The 20,731-nt window shown below is 32.4% G+C and overlaps 1 protein-coding gene across 3 annotated transcripts; it reads right to left on the bottom strand.

Annotated features, from left to right (window-relative positions):
• Positions 1 to 9,374: 9,374 nt before the first annotated feature.
• LOC146888896 (sugar transporter ERD6-like 7) lies at positions 9,375 to 20,133 on the bottom strand. 3 transcript variants are annotated; one of them, XM_085672163.1, is made up of 18 exons: positions 19,926 to 20,133; positions 19,651 to 19,713; positions 19,345 to 19,434; positions 19,204 to 19,263; positions 19,054 to 19,119; positions 18,869 to 18,934; positions 18,619 to 18,694; positions 18,427 to 18,443; positions 18,235 to 18,327; positions 18,049 to 18,129; positions 17,823 to 17,907; positions 13,677 to 13,720; positions 13,497 to 13,559; positions 10,561 to 10,620; positions 10,433 to 10,486; positions 10,286 to 10,345; positions 9,905 to 10,019; positions 9,375 to 9,746 (listed from the first exon to the last, which is right to left on the bottom strand). In XM_085672163.1, the coding sequence occupies exons 1-18, from the start codon at positions 20,073 to 20,075 to the stop codon at positions 9,631 to 9,633; spliced, it is 1,359 nt and encodes a 452-aa protein (XP_085528289.1). In that variant the 5' UTR covers positions 20,076 to 20,133; the 3' UTR covers positions 9,375 to 9,630. The 3 variants fall into 3 exon arrangements, 2 of the variants coding, with proteins under 2 accessions (XP_085528289.1, XP_027942050.2); XM_028086249.2 differs by having other exon boundaries at positions 18,427 to 18,491; positions 19,926 to 20,131; XR_014994287.1 differs by having other exon boundaries at positions 9,626 to 9,746; positions 13,547 to 13,559; positions 18,427 to 18,491.
• Positions 20,134 to 20,731: the final 598 nt, after the last annotated feature.

The raw sequence follows: 20,731 nt of genomic DNA, 5'->3' as shown, positions 1-20,731 counted from the left end.
CTGTTATTACTTTAGTTTCTAGAAATTGGTTTTTGTAAAAAGTCCATAAGACTATGATCGAATACGTGAAAGAGAATAGTAAAAACAACGACATGATGTCTAAAAACAACGACATTGCAACATACCATTTTTCATGTAAGATTTTTTCTCAAAATAAAAATAATAAGTGAGGTAAATTAGTAGCATTTGGTATTATAAAAATAATCAGAATCACTAGTGGTCCTTGCTAGTTGTCCACATGCATGAAGCTTGTTTCATTGACTTCCTTCCCAGAGGCTTAAGTAGTGAGAAGAAAAAGCTGGGATAGAAACTTACATTACTTTTGTTGGCAATTTTTTACCCGAAAAGATTGTTGGATTTATCACTTTTGAATATGAGTTATTTGGTACAAGAAATTTTACACCACTTTCCACTTGAGATATTTTTTTTTATAATAATATTTTAACCTGCTTTTTTACTAACTTTAATTCATTGTTCTAATCACCTTTAAATTATCACATTATATCATAAAAAATCAAAATAAATAATTAAAAAATAATTAAAATAATAATTTATAAGTAAATAAAAAAATAAATTAAAATATTATTAATTTTTTTATATGTGACTCAACTTTTTATATTTTAACTTAAAGTTTTCAACTCATATTTAAATTTCTAATTCATCTAATATTTATCTAATATTGAAATAAAAAATAAAATATGCAAAGTTACGTCAACACTTCACCACTGTCGAGTTCTAAACATTTTTCTCACACCTTGTATATCATGGCTAAAAATAATTTAAGAGATATATTATTGGGATAACTTTGCGAATTATTATTTACAATGTAATATAATATCAAATATTAATAATATCTCGACTTTAACTTCTTTTTTAATCTAAATAATAATTAACTATATTTTTATATATTTATAAAAAATTAAAAAAAGTAAAATAATTTTTTAAATTAATTTTTTAAAAAAATTGCCGCAAATATTCTTAACATTTATCTTTACTTTCTTAATATATGTTTATTGGAATTTCAAATTTAATTATGATTTCCTCTTCCTTTATTGTAACTTTCATTTTTCTTTTAATAACATCTTTATTTAATTTAGTATTTTTCTTTATATTTTCTTTATCATTTTTGTCAACCATGATTCTATGATTTTAACATTGAATTATGTTAGAATGTAGTTATTTATCTATTTTATCCTTTTATGCATCTTCCTTTTTTTGTCATTCTTTTATATCCTTTATTTTTCAAATCCTTTCTCTTGAAATTTTATGGTCAACGCCTTTCTCTTCAAATTTAAAGCACAAACTTTATTTTTTTTATGTAAACTTTGAGTACTAGGTTATTTGCATTTTAAATTACATACATTTTTTAAGACAACTTATAACCTTTTTCTATTCAACAATTGAACGACACTTAACCAATTTTCACCAATCTTAATAATATAAAAGACATGAAAATTTAATTTGACACCTAATGAATTTTAGTAATAATAATAGGTCTTCTTCTAATAGTCTTCTACAATGGAATGTTGGGATTTACATATCTTTTACATATATTTCTGTCGTTCATGTTTGTGATATTTTATATGTGGTATCTACCAACACTTGTTGTCTTGATAATTATTTTCATTGCAATAAGGATAAGATATAAAGATACATAAATTGTTTTTTTGGTTATATTGAATATTTTATAATTTTTGACTTTGAAAGTACCTCCGACGATATAAAACAAAGTACTTTTAACAATATGATCTTCTTTCGTTATGATCTTCTTTCATTAATTGTTGTTTTTGTGCCAACAAGACATATATCCCTTTTATCAAAGTAATTGTAGATCGATTTTGTATTTTTCAACAAAGGAATAAAAAATTTGTATCTCTTTGACATGTTACTAGAACTTTCTTAACTATTTTGGAATCACAAAACTCCTTACCTTGTACTTTTCTTTGTCATATTCTGCTTTCAAATAATCTTACTTTTCTCTAAATGATTTGAGTTATGATTAAGATAATTTGTGAAATACTAACAAATAAACATGACTTTGACTTTATTTTTTTTTTTTTTTGCATTTTTTTGTACTTGGAAATTTTTATTTGAATCATCTATAGCTTATCATAAATCTATCTCTTAGATAAGTTTTCATTATTATAATCTATAAATCACAACTTTCACATCTAAGAATGAAATAGTCTTGTAAGAAAAGCACCATCCATTCAAACAAGAGACATGTAAGAAAAATCTAAGAGCATGTTTAGTTATGCGTTTGCATAATTGATTTTAAATGACGTAAACAAATTGATTTTGTTGATGGAGAATATGTAATTGATAGCTCCTCTCATGACTGTGAATTTTTCTTCTTCAAAATTAAGTTTGAAAAACAACCAAATATGATTTGAATAATTTTATATGCTTTAAAATCGATTTTGGATGGTTGGGACGTGAAACCAAAAACACTAATACTACTTTTGCATCTTAGATTTTGAAAATATATTTTAGAAATATAAATAATAAATTCTATGGAGTAACCTATGATTTATTTTTATATATAAAGAAAAATATAAAAAATATTAAATATTAACATTATCTCAAATTTAATTTTCTAAATTTAAACCGTAATTAAATATGTTTTGATCTTTAAATAAAAAGTTAATTTTTTTCTAAAAAGTAATATAAAAGAAAGATATTGAGTAAATATTTTCTTCACTTCTGTCAAATTGGTGTAAAGAAAAAAAAAAGGTATACATTTTTTTTAGGGGATTAACTTTATCTTGTAAAATAATAACCATTGAGTCATTTCTTTTTAATAAATTTTACTTTTCTTTGATGTTTCACCGTTTCACTAACTCACACTAAAGAAAATCGTAGTTAATGGGTTATTTATGAAGGGTTAATATAACCTTTGTAATATTAATGGCGACTTTTGTAACCTTCGTTGAGTTCCAAAGGTTTATTGTTGAATCCCAGGGAAATACTCTAGGTTTGTTTCAAATCCTGGTTAACAAATAACTTTAATAAATTTTATTTACTTTTTCCTTCTTATTCTTTTAATGTTTTTTCCTACCTTCTATTTCTTTTTTATTCTAAACAAGTCCTCTTTTCTGGTTAACAAACCTTAATACTGTGTTTACTTGAACGTATTTTTTGTTCACAGAAAAGTGAGAAAAATGATTTAAAGGTTGATATAATTGTTCATTTATGCGGATTTGAGGGAGAGGGAAAGGAAGGATGAGCAAGATTACTCTATTTTTCAATCCTCTCTCCTATGTGATGATTTGAAAGGGATATCAGTCATATTACATTTATGCTCTCAGTTTATTTTTTGCTTTCTTAATTGAAAAGATCATTCACGTGAAATTTTTCATGCCAGCAACAACACTTGTATCCGGTTCCAATGGGCGATTATCCGGATCTATGCGTGCGAGAGAGGGAAATGTATCTAGATCCTTCTGTATCCGTATCTATTTATAAGTAATTTTTAATTTTTTTATTAAAATGCTTTTTATAAGTATTTGTTTATTAAAATATGTTATTTTAATTTATTCATTTTAATATTTTTTATAAAATAAATCTAACTCATCTAATTATAATTTTAAATTACTTTTAATATTAAGGGCAATTTGGTAATTTTATTTTCTTTCCATTAAACTTAATTTTTAATCTATCACATCAATCAAATCACTCACCTACTTTTACAAATTTACTTTTAAATCTACTCACTTTCATCTCTAAATCTCTTAAAGTGAAAATATAAACTTCACCATTTAATCCACTCAAATTCATCCTCTCCCACTCTCTTAAACCAATTTTCACAAGTGAACACACCCTATAGGTGTTGGTGTGTTATTTTGGGAGGAATGATTTGAGGGAAAAGAATTTTGGTGGATTTGAGGATGAAGTTTATGTTGTTCTTTATAAGAAATTTGGAAGTGATAGTAAAGTTGATTTGAGAGTAAATTTTATGAAAGTTTGTGAAATATTTTACAAATGTGACTAATAAAAAATAAAATTTAATAAATGAAAAACTAAGATTATCAAATTGTCCTTGATGTTAAAAGTAATAAAAATTAATATTTACATAAGTTGTAATTAATTTTGAATATTTTTATGATGAATAAAATTTTAAAATTTTGAAAAAGTAAAATTACCAAATTGTGCTTTATTTTTCTTTAATAAATTTAATATCATAAGAGATATTCACTCATTTGAAGTCATATTTTCTAAGCTTCCTAAGAAGTTTCTTATATATTGTTTTGGTATAGTAATATTCTATCTCCCTTATGATTCTAACTTCTAAAATCACACTGACTTCACTTAAAAACAACTTATATTTCAAAATTAGATCCTAAAAACAACTTAATTTTAGAAACTATCTCATTGCATATATCAATCATCAGCATGCACATATAAATATATAATATAAATATATAATGACATATTCTTATTCTCAAATTTAGAGTACTATCAATATCATCATGTGAAAAGTCATCACAAATCATTATTTTCTTTTTCTTTAAAAATGAAGGTTAGATTCACTCAAAAAAAATATATAATTTTTTTCCGAGTAATTGAGTAAAACTACCTACATCCCTATAATCTTAAATACTCCTACAATTTTAAATATTTAATATTGGTAAATGGACAAATACCTGATCGTGATCCTCTCAGTTAAGCTCCACTTTATCATTCGCCAATGTCAACTTCATCCTTGAAGATCAGCTATGGTCTATTCCCACTCTATTTCTCGTTCCTCCAAATAAGGAGCAATTTATTCAAAGCCCAAGAGAGTTTTTTTTTTTTTTTTTTTTTAATTTGGATAAAGAGGTGTTGAAATTAAATGAAGGGGTGAATGAAGTAAGTGAGGCCCAAACATTCGGCCCATATTATTACTTTCTCAAAATAAAGAAACCCAAAAAGCGTTTCCTCCTTAATCATCTCATGCAATGCAAGGGGTTATGGAAGCCTACTCCTAACTCATCCTATGCCATGCCAGGACAGCCACCGCCAGCCGGAGTGGGTCCTCTTCAAAGGGAGATACCCCGCAGCCTCCGCGCTAGTCGCCGCAGCCATCTCGTGGTTCCACACCATTGCACACAACCCCTGCATCACTGGTCTCATCGTCGGACTCCATGCGCAGCCTCCAAGATCGCCCCTGGAAACCTCTGTCGTAGTCGCCTCACACGCGACTCACATCTCCTGGACGCTGATTAAGATCCGGCGGCCTTCTTCCAGCAGCTACGTCAAGACGCTCACGCACGTCAGGCCTTCGATCCTGCCCTCTCACCGCCGGGGAACACCGCATCGTCGCATGGAAGGAGAAAGAAGTTGATCGGAAGCAGCCTCCTTGAAGGTGATAAGAAGCGTGTACTCCACGCCCATGAAGAAAAGGAGCCCCAAGGCGAAAAAACACGGCATCCAACGGTGTATCGCCACGTGGACAGCATCGACCGCCGACCATTTCATGAACGAGGAGGCGTTGGAGAAGTGCTTAAAAACGGTTTTGGCCATGGCGTCATTTGCCACTCTAAAGCCGTTGGCCGGACCCATATCGTCATGTACGTGTAAATCTCCAATATACAACAAATTTCTCCAAAGATACAAAACTGACAAGAATATCTCTTTTAATAGTGTATAAAATAAACCGGGGATATAAAAAAAATGTAGCAAGTAAATGTGTAACTCTACGTTTTATTTTGAGTATTTTGATATATATAAACCTAACACAAATCTAACACAAGATTATGTACTTAATAGCGTACTAAAGTCAACATAAAAATTTGAAAATTCGTATCTTTAGGCTATTATATATCTTGACGATAATCGAGTGAGCACTTTAACTTGATGTTATGTTTAATTTTCTTGTTGAAAGAGACAGTGACTTGGGAACTAAACTCTTTCATTCGTGAGAAAAGAAATGTCATGGCTTCATGTGAATTCATGACGACAACTGTCGACGCGATGTCACTGTCAATTTCGGTTCGCCAGCAATCATTTAAGTTCTTTGGATATTGCTTTTGGCATTGAAGAAAAAGTTACAGGAACACAACCTCGTGAAAAGGAATAACAAATAGACTAAAAATATAAATTATGAAAGAAAAATATATCTTTCCAGTTTATTAGATTTTTTGTCACAAATTTATAACTTTAATTGATTGAATATACATTTCTATCTATAAAAATTTTTATTTTTACTCTCTCATATTCAAAATATATCTTTATAAATAATGGTTGAAATTCATTCCCCCAAAGGTTGCTCGGTATTTTACATCAATGTAAAATACGGTTAATATTGATTATATTTATTATTACTTGTGTGTTTGATTTTTTAATTTTTTTTAAAAAATTGAGTTGATATTAATAAAAATAAATAAATAATGTTGTTAAATATAAAATTAGAAAAATAAAATATATATACAAAAGAAAGTTTTAAAATAAAAGTTAAAGATAAAAGGGGTTTTTAAAATAACAGTTAAGAATAAATTTTTAAAATAAAGTTTATAAGTAAATTATTTATAAAATAATTCATTTTTAAAATAATAATTAAAGATAAAAATGAAAAAAACAAAATGTGAACATAAAAAATTGTATTTTTTTATATATGGTTATAGATTAAATATTAATAATAAATAGAAAAATAATATTAATTACTCAAAAATAAACATTACCGATTAATTATTACCATTAATAAAAAATATAAATTGTGACTTAATTGTACTAAATTGTTAATTGAAATTAGGTTTGAATTGTATTGAACTATTGAATATATTTTTTCAAATATACATTTAAGAAAAAAAAAACCTGTTTCGGGTACAGGGATTGAGCGCCTATCTAAAACACTCGCTTGACTCCTTCTGTTCCTCTTCTCCTCTTCAACTTTCTTTCTCATGTTCGGTTGTCTAGACGATCGAGATACCTATCAATTAGGCTCTGATGCTTAAGTTAGTTCAAGTTCCTTCGAGAGTAGTAATTAATGTTGTAATAAATGCGAAGTAAAAGTCTTTATCAACTTACCTTGGGTCATTTTTATAGTTTTTTATATGGTATGTGATTAAAGTTTATTTAATTAAAGCCCAATTGCTTTTTAAATTTGATTACTGACCTGTTTTATTTTAACTACAGATCTTATCTTCTAGCTCTGCTCGACTGACGCTGACCGAATGTGCGTGCTCTGACGGTCGTGTCTTTGCACCCCGATAGTCGGATGAGAATGGCAAATCATAGCCGGTGTTGTAGACGCTCACGTTAAAAAGGATCTTAATATGATTTTCAATTAGTTGTTGATAAAGCAAATGTGGTGTTAGGCCGACCGACAGTTGCGACGGCCTTTGACTGCTTATCCTTGGGTCATCCGACCGACGCGCTCTTTTAATAACTCTAGATAAATTATCACATCAACATGTCACGACTTCAAATCCCAACTGTCAGATTGTCCGGTCATGTTAATCGGTCCTACGGAACAAAATCCTGTATAAACATAACCACACTTTATTTATTTACCTTAGTAGACATTCATTAACCATGATCAGAATTCAGATCCAGATCTAGATCCAAATGCAGTACACAGAACCTGATGTGATGTGATATGATAGAATAAGATTAATCTGTGAAGGTAATAACTGGGGTGGAATTGTTTGTAGATTGTGGCCATACACTCGTTATATTAGGTGTGTTAATTTGCTTTTGAATCAGTGGTAGAACTTGCTCGATATTTATGAGGGTGTCAAAATATACTTAAAATTTATATATTTAATTTATATATTTAATTAGGGATCAGTAAGATTATTTAACTTATAATAATTGAATCAATACTAAAATTTTTAGTTATATTTTGTTTTTAATGTAAATAATCATATCGTCAGCAAAAAAAGTTCATCTTCCGTTTTATTTTGTAGTCTTATTTTGATAATTTTTATTGTAGAAAATTATCTTTTTGATATAGTTGTAGAAACAAGAAGAGTTAAAATAAGATGAGACGGATTAAAAAATCAATCAAGTAGATGTAATTGACTTTCTATTTTTGTCAAAGATTGATTTTTTCTATTTTCTTCCTCACAGTAGCTTCCATTTTATCACTTTTAAATAATTAATTTATTCTTTTATTTCTTCATCAATATACTTATGTTTTAAAAAAAATACTAAAAGATAATTTATCATAATCTAAATAAAAATTGTGATATGTAATTAATAAAAGAAAAATATATGATAATCAAGTCATAATTAAAAATCAGTTATTAAAAAACACTTAGTGCATTATTTTTTCTTCGATATCTATAACTATATATAAAGGGGATTCCCTCTTTTGTGTCCACATTTCATAATTCCAACTTTACCCTTTATAATTTAATTATTTATTAAATTTTTAAAAATTAACGGTTACTTTTACAAGTTTTTATAAAATTATTTACTTATCTCCTTTTTCTTTTTCTCTCTTACTATTCATCAACAGTTATTTTTCTCTTATTTTCTCCATACATTTTATTTTATTTTTTATAAATATACTTTTATTTTGTTTATTAAATTAATAACATTACAATATCATCAATTATTAATATAATTCAAAAAATGCGTACACACAGGCGCGATAGCGCCTGTGTTTACACTAGTTTATAAAAATGAATATACCAAATGCTCGTGAGATAAAAAATAATATTAATTATTAAACTAATATTTTACTATCAATTGAGAAAAAAAAAGAATTACTTTTCTCTTCAATAATAGAAGAAAGCATACAAAAATGAGAGTACAAAATAATGAATTTGTGTTCAACTTTTTTTTTTCTTCATAAACAAAAGAAAACAAAACAAGTAAAAGTCTAAAGTGGATACAATATGTGAGAAACTCAAAAAACAGTGAGAGAGAAAATAAAAAATATCTTAATAAATTTATTTATTTTTTATTAAATTTAATTTTAATCTTTATTATTTATTAACATTAAATGTTATATTTTATAAAATAAATAAAAAGATACCTATTTTAATTCTTATCAATTCCCAATATATACTTTTATTATTTAAAAAATTCAAAAACATTAAATTTCTTATACATAATTTAAAAAATTAAAAACAAAAAAAAATTCATATAACATAAATAAATTAAAAAATCAAAAACGTTGGGGGCCACGGCTACCCTATCCCTTCCTTGGTCCGCCTCTGTTCTGAATGCTTTGTTGGTTTAAATTTGGACATGATGCAACCCCGAGACAACACAGTTTGCGATTCTTCCAACTTTTGCCTGCTTTGACATTCTTCCCTTTGCATGAATGAGGACAATGTTAGCAAAGAAACAGTGGATCTTCGCGTACAGATAGGTGTAATTGAAAGATTAGTGAATGCATCTTTTCAAGAGGTTAACAGTAATAGATTGGAGTTCTTAGCTTTGAATGCCATAATAAAATCGTTTTTTTTCCTCCTTTTGGAGCTAAAGTGCAACTGCAAATTTTACATTACTACCTTTGGATACATTTCATGAATTAATGACATTAAGACAAACAATGTACACCATGAGAACGAATTCAAACAGCAATACAGAAGCAAACCAACGACAAATTATATGACTAATGATTATTCAATCATCAAATTATCGATCTTCTTTGTTCTCTACCATACACTGTTCTGCAAATCAGAAAACTCAAGCTTCTTATGAGTTAATGGCTGCTTGTAATTGTTCCAAGCTTTTCCCCTTGGTTTCTGGCACCGCAAAAATTATAAATAATATAGCCAATGCATTAATTGCTGCATAAAGAACGAAGGTACCTGCAAATCATACACAAATGAATTTACTAGTTATACCGGTTACCTGAACTTAATCTTGTACAATTATTCCCAAGTGGTAAACCAATTATCACATAACAATAGTGATCATCAGGCCTTTGAATGAAATAAAACTTAGACTAATGACTTATATTTATTACCATAGGAACTCCAGCTCATGAGAAAGTTGAAAGTATAGGTACATAACCATGCACAAAACCAGTTCGTAAATGTGGCCAAACTTCCAGCTTGCCCTTTAATATTGTCAGGAAATACCTGTAACAAAAAGGTGATATCACAGTAACAGAGATCATGTCTTATAAGGGGAGAATTTATAAGTTGATTTTGGCTATTAACAGGCACAACTAGCTTCTCCCAAAATCAGGAAAAATACATCAGAGCAGGGTATCAACAATTTCTTGTTCTTAAGTGCCACAGTTATCATATAAATTCCATTCAGTGTATCTATAATTAATTTGCATCTCTTTTGGGATAGGCTTAGTGCCATTAAAATTTGAAAGAAGAGAGAGGGAGACAAGTACCTCGGACATCACAACCCATGGAATTGCTCCCATTCCTATTGAAAATGATGCTACGTAGAGCTAATATCACCAAAGGACAGATTAATGTGAAATGGAGAATGAGTTCATATTTATGAGACATTGAGAATGGAATACTAATGGCCATACCAGTATGCCTATTACGGCAAGTGCTGGGACAGCTGCAACACCCACCTCGTAGACCTGTTTCAACAAGGATACCACTTTCACATTATTATCAAAACCAAAAGCTATAGGGTTCTTGATTTGGAATATACCTTGAGAAAGAATGCAACTGCTAAAAATGTACACGCTGCGACCAATCCCGTTCCAGATAACTAAAGTGAAACAAAAATGAACAATAAGAATATGATATGTATTGCTCATTGTAAAATACAACGAGTTTTTATACACAGAGTATTTATCTAAAAAGACTTATTTGACAACAAATTGACATCAAAGCTTGAGTGTCTAAGTGCTTAAGAAAGAGTGTTTGAGAGTTAGAGAGTTTAATTGAGATGGATAACTTAGCAAATAACATGCCGTGTTGAAGTTATAAAAAGGCATCAACTGTAACAATTAGAGTCTGCAGATGAAAGCCCTCCTTGGTTTCCAAGAAGTATGGGAAGTAGTTGAAAATGGACACCAAAGAACATACGATTGCCCAACTTGCTGCATTGACAACGCGAGTAAAGGACAAAACAACTTTGTATGTGCTACACCGAGCTGTCAATGAGTTTGACTTTGAGAAGATAGCTAATGCTAAATCTTCAAAATAAGTGTTGGGATATATTGGGGAAGACATATAAAGAGGATAATTGTGTGAAGCAAAACAAGCTTCAAACTCTCAGAGGTGAGCTTGAACGCATGAGGACGAAAGAGGCTGAAAGGGTTGTTGAGTACGTCTCTCATGTTAAGACCCTAATGAATCAACTCAGAAGGAATGGAGAAAAGCTACTCACTTGCTGAGTGGTGGAGCAAACCTTACGGTCGTTGACTAGCAACTTTGAGAAAATTGTTTGTGCAATTGAGGAGTTCAAGGACTTGTCAATGGTCTCGATGGAAGAGCTTGTCAAGTCGCTTGAGGCACATGATCAATGGAGAAGGAAGAAGAAAGAAGATTCTCTTGATCAAACATTTCAAGTAAAGGCAACCATCAAGGAGAAGAAAACTCCTTATACTCAGAACACTCAAGGTCGTGTGATAGAGTCATAAAGGGTAGAGGTTGAGGAGGTCAGACAAGCAACTCAAGAGTTGAGTGCTTCAAATGTGGAAAGTATAGTCACTTTGCCAAGGACTGCAACTCAGGAGTCAAATGTTATAATTGTGGGAAGGTTAGTCATTTCGCGAAGGATTGCTGATCTAAGAGCAAGAAGGAAACAAACTTTCTCTCTGAAGATGCTGAGGAAGAAAAATTATTGATGATGTCAAGAATTTCGGGTGCCGAGCTAAGTCTGAGCTATTCTGATAACTTGGTTTGGTACATTGATACAAGAACAAGTAATCACATATGTGGGGACGAGAACCTTTTTAAAGGAGCTCACTAAAGTTGAGGTCGGGCACATGTCGTTTGGAGATGCATCCAAAGTAGCGGTTAAGGGTTGAGGAACAATATGGTACCTGCAGAAGAATAGCCGAATATGAGAAATTAGAGACATGTACTATGTACCCGATCTCAAAAGCAACATATTGAGCATGGACCAACTAATGGAGAAAGGTTATTCAATTATGATGAAAGATCGAGTACTACACTTGAGAGATAAATTTGTCGCTTGATTGCTCGAGTAGAAATGAATAAGAACAAGATGTACATGTTGGACTTGAAGATAGTCCATGAGAGGTGCTTGAAACTTAACGTGAAGGATGAAGCTATGATGTGACACTTTCAATTTGACCATTTGAATTTTGGTAAGCTAACTAAGTTGGTAAAGAAAGATATGGTGCAAGGACTACCGAGTATGGAGTTTTAAAAGAAGTTTTATGAATAGTGTGTGCTCAGGAAGCATCCAAGGACCTCGTTTGTAAGGATTATCGAGTATGATGCAAAGGAACAACTCGGATTGATTCATATAGATCCATGTGGATCAATTACCCTTGAGTCTTTTAGTGGAAAAAGGTAATTTTATTTCCTTCATCGATGATTTTTAAGGGAAAACCTGTGTGTATTTTTTAAATGAGAAATTTGAGGTGTTTGAGGTATTCAAAAGATTTAAAGCGATGGTTGAGAAAGAGATGAGCATGCCAATCAACTCTGTTAGGTCTGAATGAGGAAGCAAGTTCATTTCAGCTGATATAGATCGGAAACAAAGGTTGTAGATCACAAAAACAGTAAAGTATCCTATTATGATTTATGTATGTTAAATTTATGATTCTCTTATTACGATGTTTCTCCCAATTTTAATTTTTTCCAAATTTTTATGAATCCTAATTATGATATTTGGGATTCTTTTATAAAATTGGTATGAAGCCTAATTATATTTTTATTTCTAAATTAGTATAATCCTAAATTATGAAATTTAAGAATTTTTTGTTTTCCGCTGTGTATGGTTAATTTTTTAAGTTTTGAATTTATATAGTGTTGCTTATTTAATTAAAGTAGTAAGATTTTTGTTATGTTTTGCAATGAGATAATCGTAATTTGTGAAGATAAATTTTATTTTTTTTTTCTAAATAGGCAAGAGGTCATAAATCTATACTAGAAAAATTATGATAGAGTAAATGATATTCTGTTTTTAAGAAGAAGGCTTGTAATAAAGATGAAAAAAAAATGTATCTACATCAACTAAACTTGAGAAATTTCACGAGAATCAAATAATTGAAGAAAATGAAAAATAAATCTATAAAGTTCTTAAAGTTACATATACTGAACTTGAAAATTGAACATGATCCAAGAAAGTGTCCTCAAATTTGACATCAACCCACCATATGAAATTGATGAGGTACGAAGGGTTTATCTAAAATGAGTCCATAACGAATGCATTTAGAAAATTATTCTTGGTATTATGATATGAGAGTGAAAGATAATCATCCTTTTTTTTATTCTACTATCATGTGTGCTTGTTTTGAGTAGAGAAAATGAAGAGTTTTTTTTTTTATCAAAAAAAAAATATTATATATAAAAAATCCAATTTGATATCTCTAAATTTTTTTGTTTAAGCAATAATTTATAAGCAAAGGAAAATTTAATGAAAAATTGTTTGTGCTTTGAATTTACTAGAAGTAGGGGCTTCCTCCCAGTATTATCGATTAAGACAGCTCCAAGACCTGTTACAACAATCTGCAAAAGAAATAACAACAACCATGAATTGGTTTAGGACTACGGAGTTAGTACATTAATCCTTTCGCAAAAACAAATATCATATTTTCAAATAGCAACTAGGTTAAAACTAAGAACCTGAAGGCATGCATCTGATATAGTTCCAATGCTGGTAGGAAATCCTGACAAAATCCACAAATAAAATTAAATTGCCTTTTGAAATTTATTCAAAATTTATAAATATACTTTCAATGGGAATTATGATAATGAGTCATGGATCAAATGGAAATTGTGATATACAAGAATTGATGATGGTGTCATCAACTGGTAGAGTCGTCAATTTGGCCCAGTCCACAAGGTTTGGCCCTGACCAATGTGGGTTATGGCCAAAAAATCGCACAAGGCGAAAAAGTCCCCAATTAAAAAAGCCCACATGGCCAAAAAGCTCACAAAAGCGTTGTGGGTCAGGGTCAGCCCATGGGTTTCCTTTTTAAACATGAAAAATATATTATTATTTTTTAAATATATCATTAAACTTTCGATTTAGATAAGTTAGACACGATAATCAACCTTCGACCATCCATCTCGTTAATTGGCCCAACCCGACAAATATGGTCGTCAGGTAAGCCTGTCTTAGTCGTCGGCCTAGCCCGGCCCGTCAAGGTCGTGGGCACGACTCATCACAATAGTGGGCCTAGGCTGACCCATCTTGAACGTGGGCTTAGGCCGACCAGTCTCGAATATCAACCTAGGATGAACCATCTTAATGGTGGGCCCTGGATGGCCCGCCTTTACTGTCAACTCGGGCTATCCTGTCATGGGAGTCGGGCTCGGGTAGGGCCTTCTAGGTTTGGGCACAAGCCGAACTGTCTCTAGCATCGACACAGGCCAACCGTCTCAGCCATTGGCACAAGCCGGGTTGTCGACCAGAGTCGGCCTGTCTTAACCGTGCAAATGGCTGGCTCGTCTCGGTTATGGGCTCAGTCTTACCCGTCTCAACCATCGACCCGGTCCGACTGTCTCGTCAGTATGCCCGTGTTGGCCTGTCTCGGTTGTGGGCCCAAGTTAGCATGTCTTGGTCATGGGCTCGTGTTGGCCCGTCTTAGTCGTCGGGCTAGGTCGTGCCATTTTAGTTGTCGGCCCATGCCAACCTATCTCGGTCATCAACCCTTGCTAGAACGTCTCGATCGTTGGCCCCTCCCGACCGTCAGCCTGAGCTAGACCGTCTAGACTGTTAGCCCGTGTCGACCATTGGCTAGGGTGAGCCTGTCTTGATCTTTGGTCCGACCTGATCCGGTCGTCCAATCTTAACCTTTGATCTGAGTTGGCCTGAGACTACTTGACTCCATCTTTAATTAAAACTCAAAATATTGTTTTAAAGAATTAGTTAAAGTATTTTAATTGATCAAACCCACTTTAATCCCGACCTTAACCCACTTGAATGGGGGACTTCTGGAGCTACAACTTTATTTTTTGTCCCCTCATTTAAAGACCCCATCAATGAGAACTTAACAAGAAGTAGGTTAGGATAGGCCCATAGACCATTGGCCAAATGAATGCCTATATCAACCAAATTGGCGATACTGAACAAAGTGTACTACTCTGATGTTGGGATTTTTGGGGCTTTTGAAAATATGAGAGATATGAAATATATGAGAGATATATGTGATATGTTATACGGAGGAACATGTTTTTGTATTTTACTGATATACTCTATATATAGAGCAAAATATAACAAATATCAAGTATAAAATATTTAGAATATCTCACTCCTAATCTAAAATAATAACAAATTTCTAAAACTGACACATATCTCTAAAACTGAAATATTTTCTAAAAACTAATTTAAATAAAAAAGATATTAAGTAATATTCTCAACATTCCTCCTTGCTTAATATCTGTTTATTTTATATCTTCAGATTTGATTCTCGATCTTTTGATGCTTGATTTTCTCCTCTTTTTGTGTTTGCAATATTTGTTTTTCTCCTTCTTCCATGGCATCACATCTTTCTTCAATTTGGCATCATCCTTCATATTTCTTCTTATATCAGCATCATCTTCTTTTTCTTTGTTCGGTGTGGATTTCATTGGAGTGGCATTGGACCTTTTGTGAATATTAAAATGTGAACCTCCATCTACTTTCTTCACTTGGACATCTACTTTCTTCCAAAGATATTTATCTTCTAATTTTGATCCTTCTTTCATGTTCACTTTCTTTGTATCAAATTCCTCCTTCATAAAATCCAGCGCAAATCTTTTGTCTTTCATGTGGACTTTAAATACCTCTATGTTGTTTGCATTTTTGATCACACATACTTTATTTTCAAAGGAGACCTTATAACCTTTCTCTAACAATTGAGCAACACTTAACAAATTCTGGGTAATCTCAGGAACATATAAAACATCAAAAATTAATTTGATACCTGAATGAGTTTTAATTGAAACTGTTCCTGTACCTTTCACAGCAAGTTGTTCTCCATTCCCAATTCTTACCTTGGAAATATTTGATTTATTCAGCTCCTTGAAAATTTTTCTATCATGAGTCATATGGTTTGTGCAACCACTATCTATAATCCAATCTTTTGAAGAATCGTTGGTTGTGACACATGATGTTGCAACAAGTAGATCCTCCTCTGATTTATCCTCATCTGATTTATTCTCCACAATTTGAACATCTTCTTGAGAATCTTTAGATTTGCATACCTTTTCCACATGTCCCAATTGACCGCATTTGTGACATTTGACATCTGGCCTCCACCAACACCAATTGGGTTGATGACCTTTTCTCTTGCAATGGGGACAAGATGGAAAAACCTGTGTGTTGTTGTATTTGCTCCTTCTATTTTTCTTGACTATGAGAGCATTATCTTCCGTGTAATTTAAATTACCTTCAACCGCCTCATGATCTTCTCTCATCAATCTTCGTTGTTCTTGTGCTTGCAAGGCATGTATCACCTCTGTAAAGGTAATTATAGACAAATCTTTTGTATTTTCTAAGGAAGCAATAGATGCCTCATATCTTTCCGGCACCGTCACCAGAATTTTCTCAACGAGTCTAGAATCTGAAAACTCCTTTCCCAACAATTTTATCTTGTTGGCAATACCCAACAATTTGTTTGAGTATTCTTTAATCGTCTCTGACTCTTTCATTCTTTGCATCTCGAACTCCCTTATAAAGTTCAAAACTTTCATGCCTCGAATCTTCTCGTTCCCTTCATATTCTGCTTTCAAGTATTCCCAGATTTCTTTGGGAGACTTTAGAGTCATGATCCTGGTCATAATCATTTGTGAAACACCTGCGAACAAGCATGATTTTGCCTTTGCCTTTCTCGTTTTCTTGTCTTTATACGCTTTCATTTGAGCCGCGGTGGGATTTTCAGATAAGGGAACATCATCTTCCTCCACAACTTCCCATAGATCTAGCCCCTCTAGATATGTTTGCATCCTTACCGCCCATAGATCATAGCTTTCACCATCCCACAACTTCCCATAGATCTAGCCCCTCTAGATATGTTTGCATCCTTACCGCCCATAGATCATAGCTTTCACCATCAAAGAGTGGAATAGCGACGTGTGACATATTTCCTTCCATTCTATCGGCAGTAAGAACAATGGCTCTTGATACCAGTGATAAGTTATATATATTTCTCATATACGGTTATGGGCATGGTTATGGCATATGGTTATTGGGAGATTATGGTTCTATATGGTTATATGACATTAGTCTTACACATATAAGACCTTAGACACCACTTTAACCCCAAAACCTTAAGGCAATGTTGTTATGGGTCTTTATTCTTATATAGTGTTTAACTTTGTCTTTTCTATCCAATGTGGGACTTTTTGACTCACACTTGGACTATTCCCAACATCTCCCCTCAAGGGTGAGTCCCTTGTTTTTTTCTTTTTTTCATATGGTATATTTCCCTTCAGGTGTGTATGAGTGACCCCTTTGGTTATGGTTATGCGGTCAGTCACTCCGAACCATCGGCTCTGATACCACTGATAAGTTATATATATTTCTCATATACGGTTATGGGCATGGTTATGGCATATGGTTATTGGGAGATTATGGTTCTATATGGTTATATGACATTAGTCTTACACATATAAGACCTTAGACACCACTTTAACCCCAAAACCTTAAGGCAATGTTGTTATGGGTCTTTATTCTTATATAGTGTTTAACTTTGTCTTTTCTATCCAATGTGGGACTTTTTGACTCACACTTGGACTATTCCCAACATCTGATAATTACAACAATTCTAGTAAGTGCATACTTACCTGCTAGTTCAAAAATACTGTTGGTATAAAAGACAATTCCATTGACTCCTCCAAGCTGCTGGCAGACCATTAGGCCTATTCCAATCTGGTCAATGATGTATACAAAATAGTTATAAAAAATAATTTTTTACTTCATTTATCAAAAGTTAAATTTTAGTGACACTGTCCAAAAAGGAAAAAGAAAGAAAATTTCAATGAAAAGTTAGAATGATAAAGGTATAGTTACAGTGAGTGAGCGCAAATATCTTCTGTGAAACAATTCCAGTAGCCCAGATTTTGGGAGCTGTTCCAAAGTAGTTATGTAGTCCTGTGTGCCAATGACAGATACAACCATGTAAACACGGTATCTTAAGAATGCTTTGTTTTCAACATTGAAACAAAGGCACAGAGTTATATCTAAAAGTATATGAACCTGAACTTCCTCTGCCTCCTCAGATATATCAGCATCTTTGCCACGAAGTATTTGCAGTGCTGCCTCAAAATCTCTTTGACGTCCTCTCTTTGCCTGCAACAATTGTTTGGTTATAACTCATGATGTTGTGAAATCCACCACTCCTCGCGTTTTCCTCTTACAAAAGCATGAATTCGTAAATTTGTTTCTTACTAGCCATCTCGGAGACTCTGGAATTAAAAACAGACCCAGTAGTATTACAGAAGTGGGAATGAGACCTACAATTGCAAACACTAACATTTTAGTTTTCCAGCAAAGTACATCAGTTAATTTCTAATTTTATAATTTTTTCTGTTCTGCCCATACCCATATCATTAGAAGTGTATTTAAATAGGGAAAACTCACCGGTTAGAGCTAAAGCCCTCCACGAAAGTACATTTCCAATGGTGAATGCCACTGACACAGCAGCAGCGATCATGAACTGCAAGGCCAAATGAAAAACAAAACTTAGGTTCCTTGTTAACCTTATTGCATACTGTTTAGTACAGAGTCAATAAGTTCACTCTGAAGATACACGAGTACAAAGAGACATGCGTGCACTAAAACACACACGTGCAAACGCGCACACACATATATCCGATGTTTCCAAATTTACCTGATTTAAGGTAGTCAGTGTCCCTCGGAGTTCTTTTGGTGCTATTTCTGCTACAAAGACAGGAACCTTGTACAAAGTACAATCCACCCCAGATATGGTAAAATTTAAATATTTTGAGCATGCAAGTATCTGAAACAAAATCTTATGCATTAAGTTGTGTTTTGGAGAGTAGAACTATAACCAACCACATATGAAAAAACTCCCATTCCATATCCTGTTGCTAGCCTTCCAATGTCCAGAGGCACGGGACCCTGTAAAGAAAAAAAAAAGTTCTTGTGGGTTATTTTTGGACAATAGTTATGGAAAAACATGGTACTAAGTTCTGTGGTAAGAACCTTGGAAAAGTAAATAGCAAGCCACCCGCCGACACAGAAAGCACTCGACACTCTCATTGCCTGCAGATGTTCCAAAATCAACCTTTTTGCATCTGAACTGGGTAATCCCAAACAAAAGCATAATAATTTCCCTGAACTTACCCCTTTTCGTCCAAGAAAATCAGCAATAGGCCCACTTGTTATTGCGCCTAACATCGCACCAAAAGTCAAGATTGAGCCAAACAAGGAGTACTGCATATAAAATATCGATAAGTTTCTTGTACAAACTAAAAAAACTGCTGAACTTTTTCTTTGAAGCCAATCAAAAATTTTAACATATTAATTTTAGTTCTAGTTAGATGAGTTCGATGCTCTCAGAAAGTTGTACATATTTGGCTATTGAAAATTTTCAAAATTTGTTCCCATGATTCCACTTATCCTAAAAAATGGTGAATAAAGCAGGCTTACCTCTGCCAAAGACAGATTGAATTCCTTCCTGATAGCATCTTGAGTGGGAGATGAATATCCAGCCTGAAAACACACACATAACCATTCCACATGGAAACATAGCAGTCCATCAAACTATAATTTTTCTGTTCTCAGATTTTTTTCATTTTTGCCTTGTACAGAAAGCCATAAAAGTGCTTCCGTTTTGGATTTCAACTTTACAACATCCTCTTTACTGGGAATGAGGAGTGTTATTTGTGTTACATAGAGTTTTCAACTACAAACTAAACACTTACACAAGCGCCAAATTCATAAGAACCACACACTGCAACGAATGTAGAAAAATAAAGCATCCATGGATGCCCTTTGCCTGCATGGACCAACTGGTGGTCCGGTTTCTCCACCAGTGGCTCTCTCATTCCTTCCTCCACATCTTTCATCTCCATGCTCACTTCTATGCGTAATCAATTACTGATGCACAAGTATATATATTGAAGGAGTATTTATAGCAGAAAAAAGCTTTTTAAAAGTAGTATACCACACTAGGCTGGCACTTAAATGGCATTAATATTCAAATTACTTAATCTCGGTCTCATGTTTTTTATGGATATACGTAATACCCATATAACTTGTGGACACAACAATGTACAAAGTTCTTAATAAAATATCTTCAAAATTTATTGCTTTAAGATATCTTTCTTGGAACAGTGATTCTGTAGGCGTCTTCGACTCTTCTAAGGTTTGGTGACCTGCGAAAAAGGCTATGACATACCTGATGAACTTCATCTGTTCATGGGTTACAAACAAGATGTCTCAGTATCGTGATAAGTGTTGATGAGACACTTTAAGAGTGAATTATGGTTCATCATGTGACAATTTTCACTTGTGAATAAACTGATTTGCGAATTCCAGTACACAAAACAGAGAAAAAAAATTGTTTTGAAAGTAGGAGTAGTTTTCAATTCTCTGAAATTCAAAGATATACTTCAATTTAAAGATTTTGCGTTTACATGTTGGTATGGCTTTTGAATGCCTCGATAATTTTGTTGTAAAACCATTTTCATGAAATTGGTTTTTCTGAAAAGTCGATAAGACTATGATC

Source organism: Vigna unguiculata, chromosome 1 (assembly GCF_037176805.1).
Source record: "Vigna unguiculata cultivar grain cowpea cultivar isolate G323 ecotype 2 chromosome 1, ASM3717680v1, whole genome shotgun sequence".
NCBI classification, from domain to species: domain Eukaryota; kingdom Viridiplantae; phylum Streptophyta; class Magnoliopsida; order Fabales; family Fabaceae; genus Vigna; species Vigna unguiculata.
Note: the sequence above shows the minus strand (reverse complement) of the source record. Positions and strands in the feature narration are given on the sequence as shown.

Bases quoted from the DNA above. Each gene is read 5' to 3' on its own strand.
- LOC146888896 (XM_028086249.2), bottom strand. From the start codon at position 20,075: ATGGAGATGAAAGATGTGGAGGAAGGAATGAGAGAGCCACTGGTGGAG. The intron at 18,935-19,053 runs GTTGGTTATAGT...ACTTTGTACAAG, and splicing joins TGGGAGTTTTTTCATATGTG to GTTCCTGTCTTTGTAGCAGA. The intron at 10,621-13,496 runs GTAAATTCAAAG...GTTTCACTTTAG, and splicing joins GGAGGAAGCCCCTACTTCTA to TTATCTGGAACGGGATTGGT.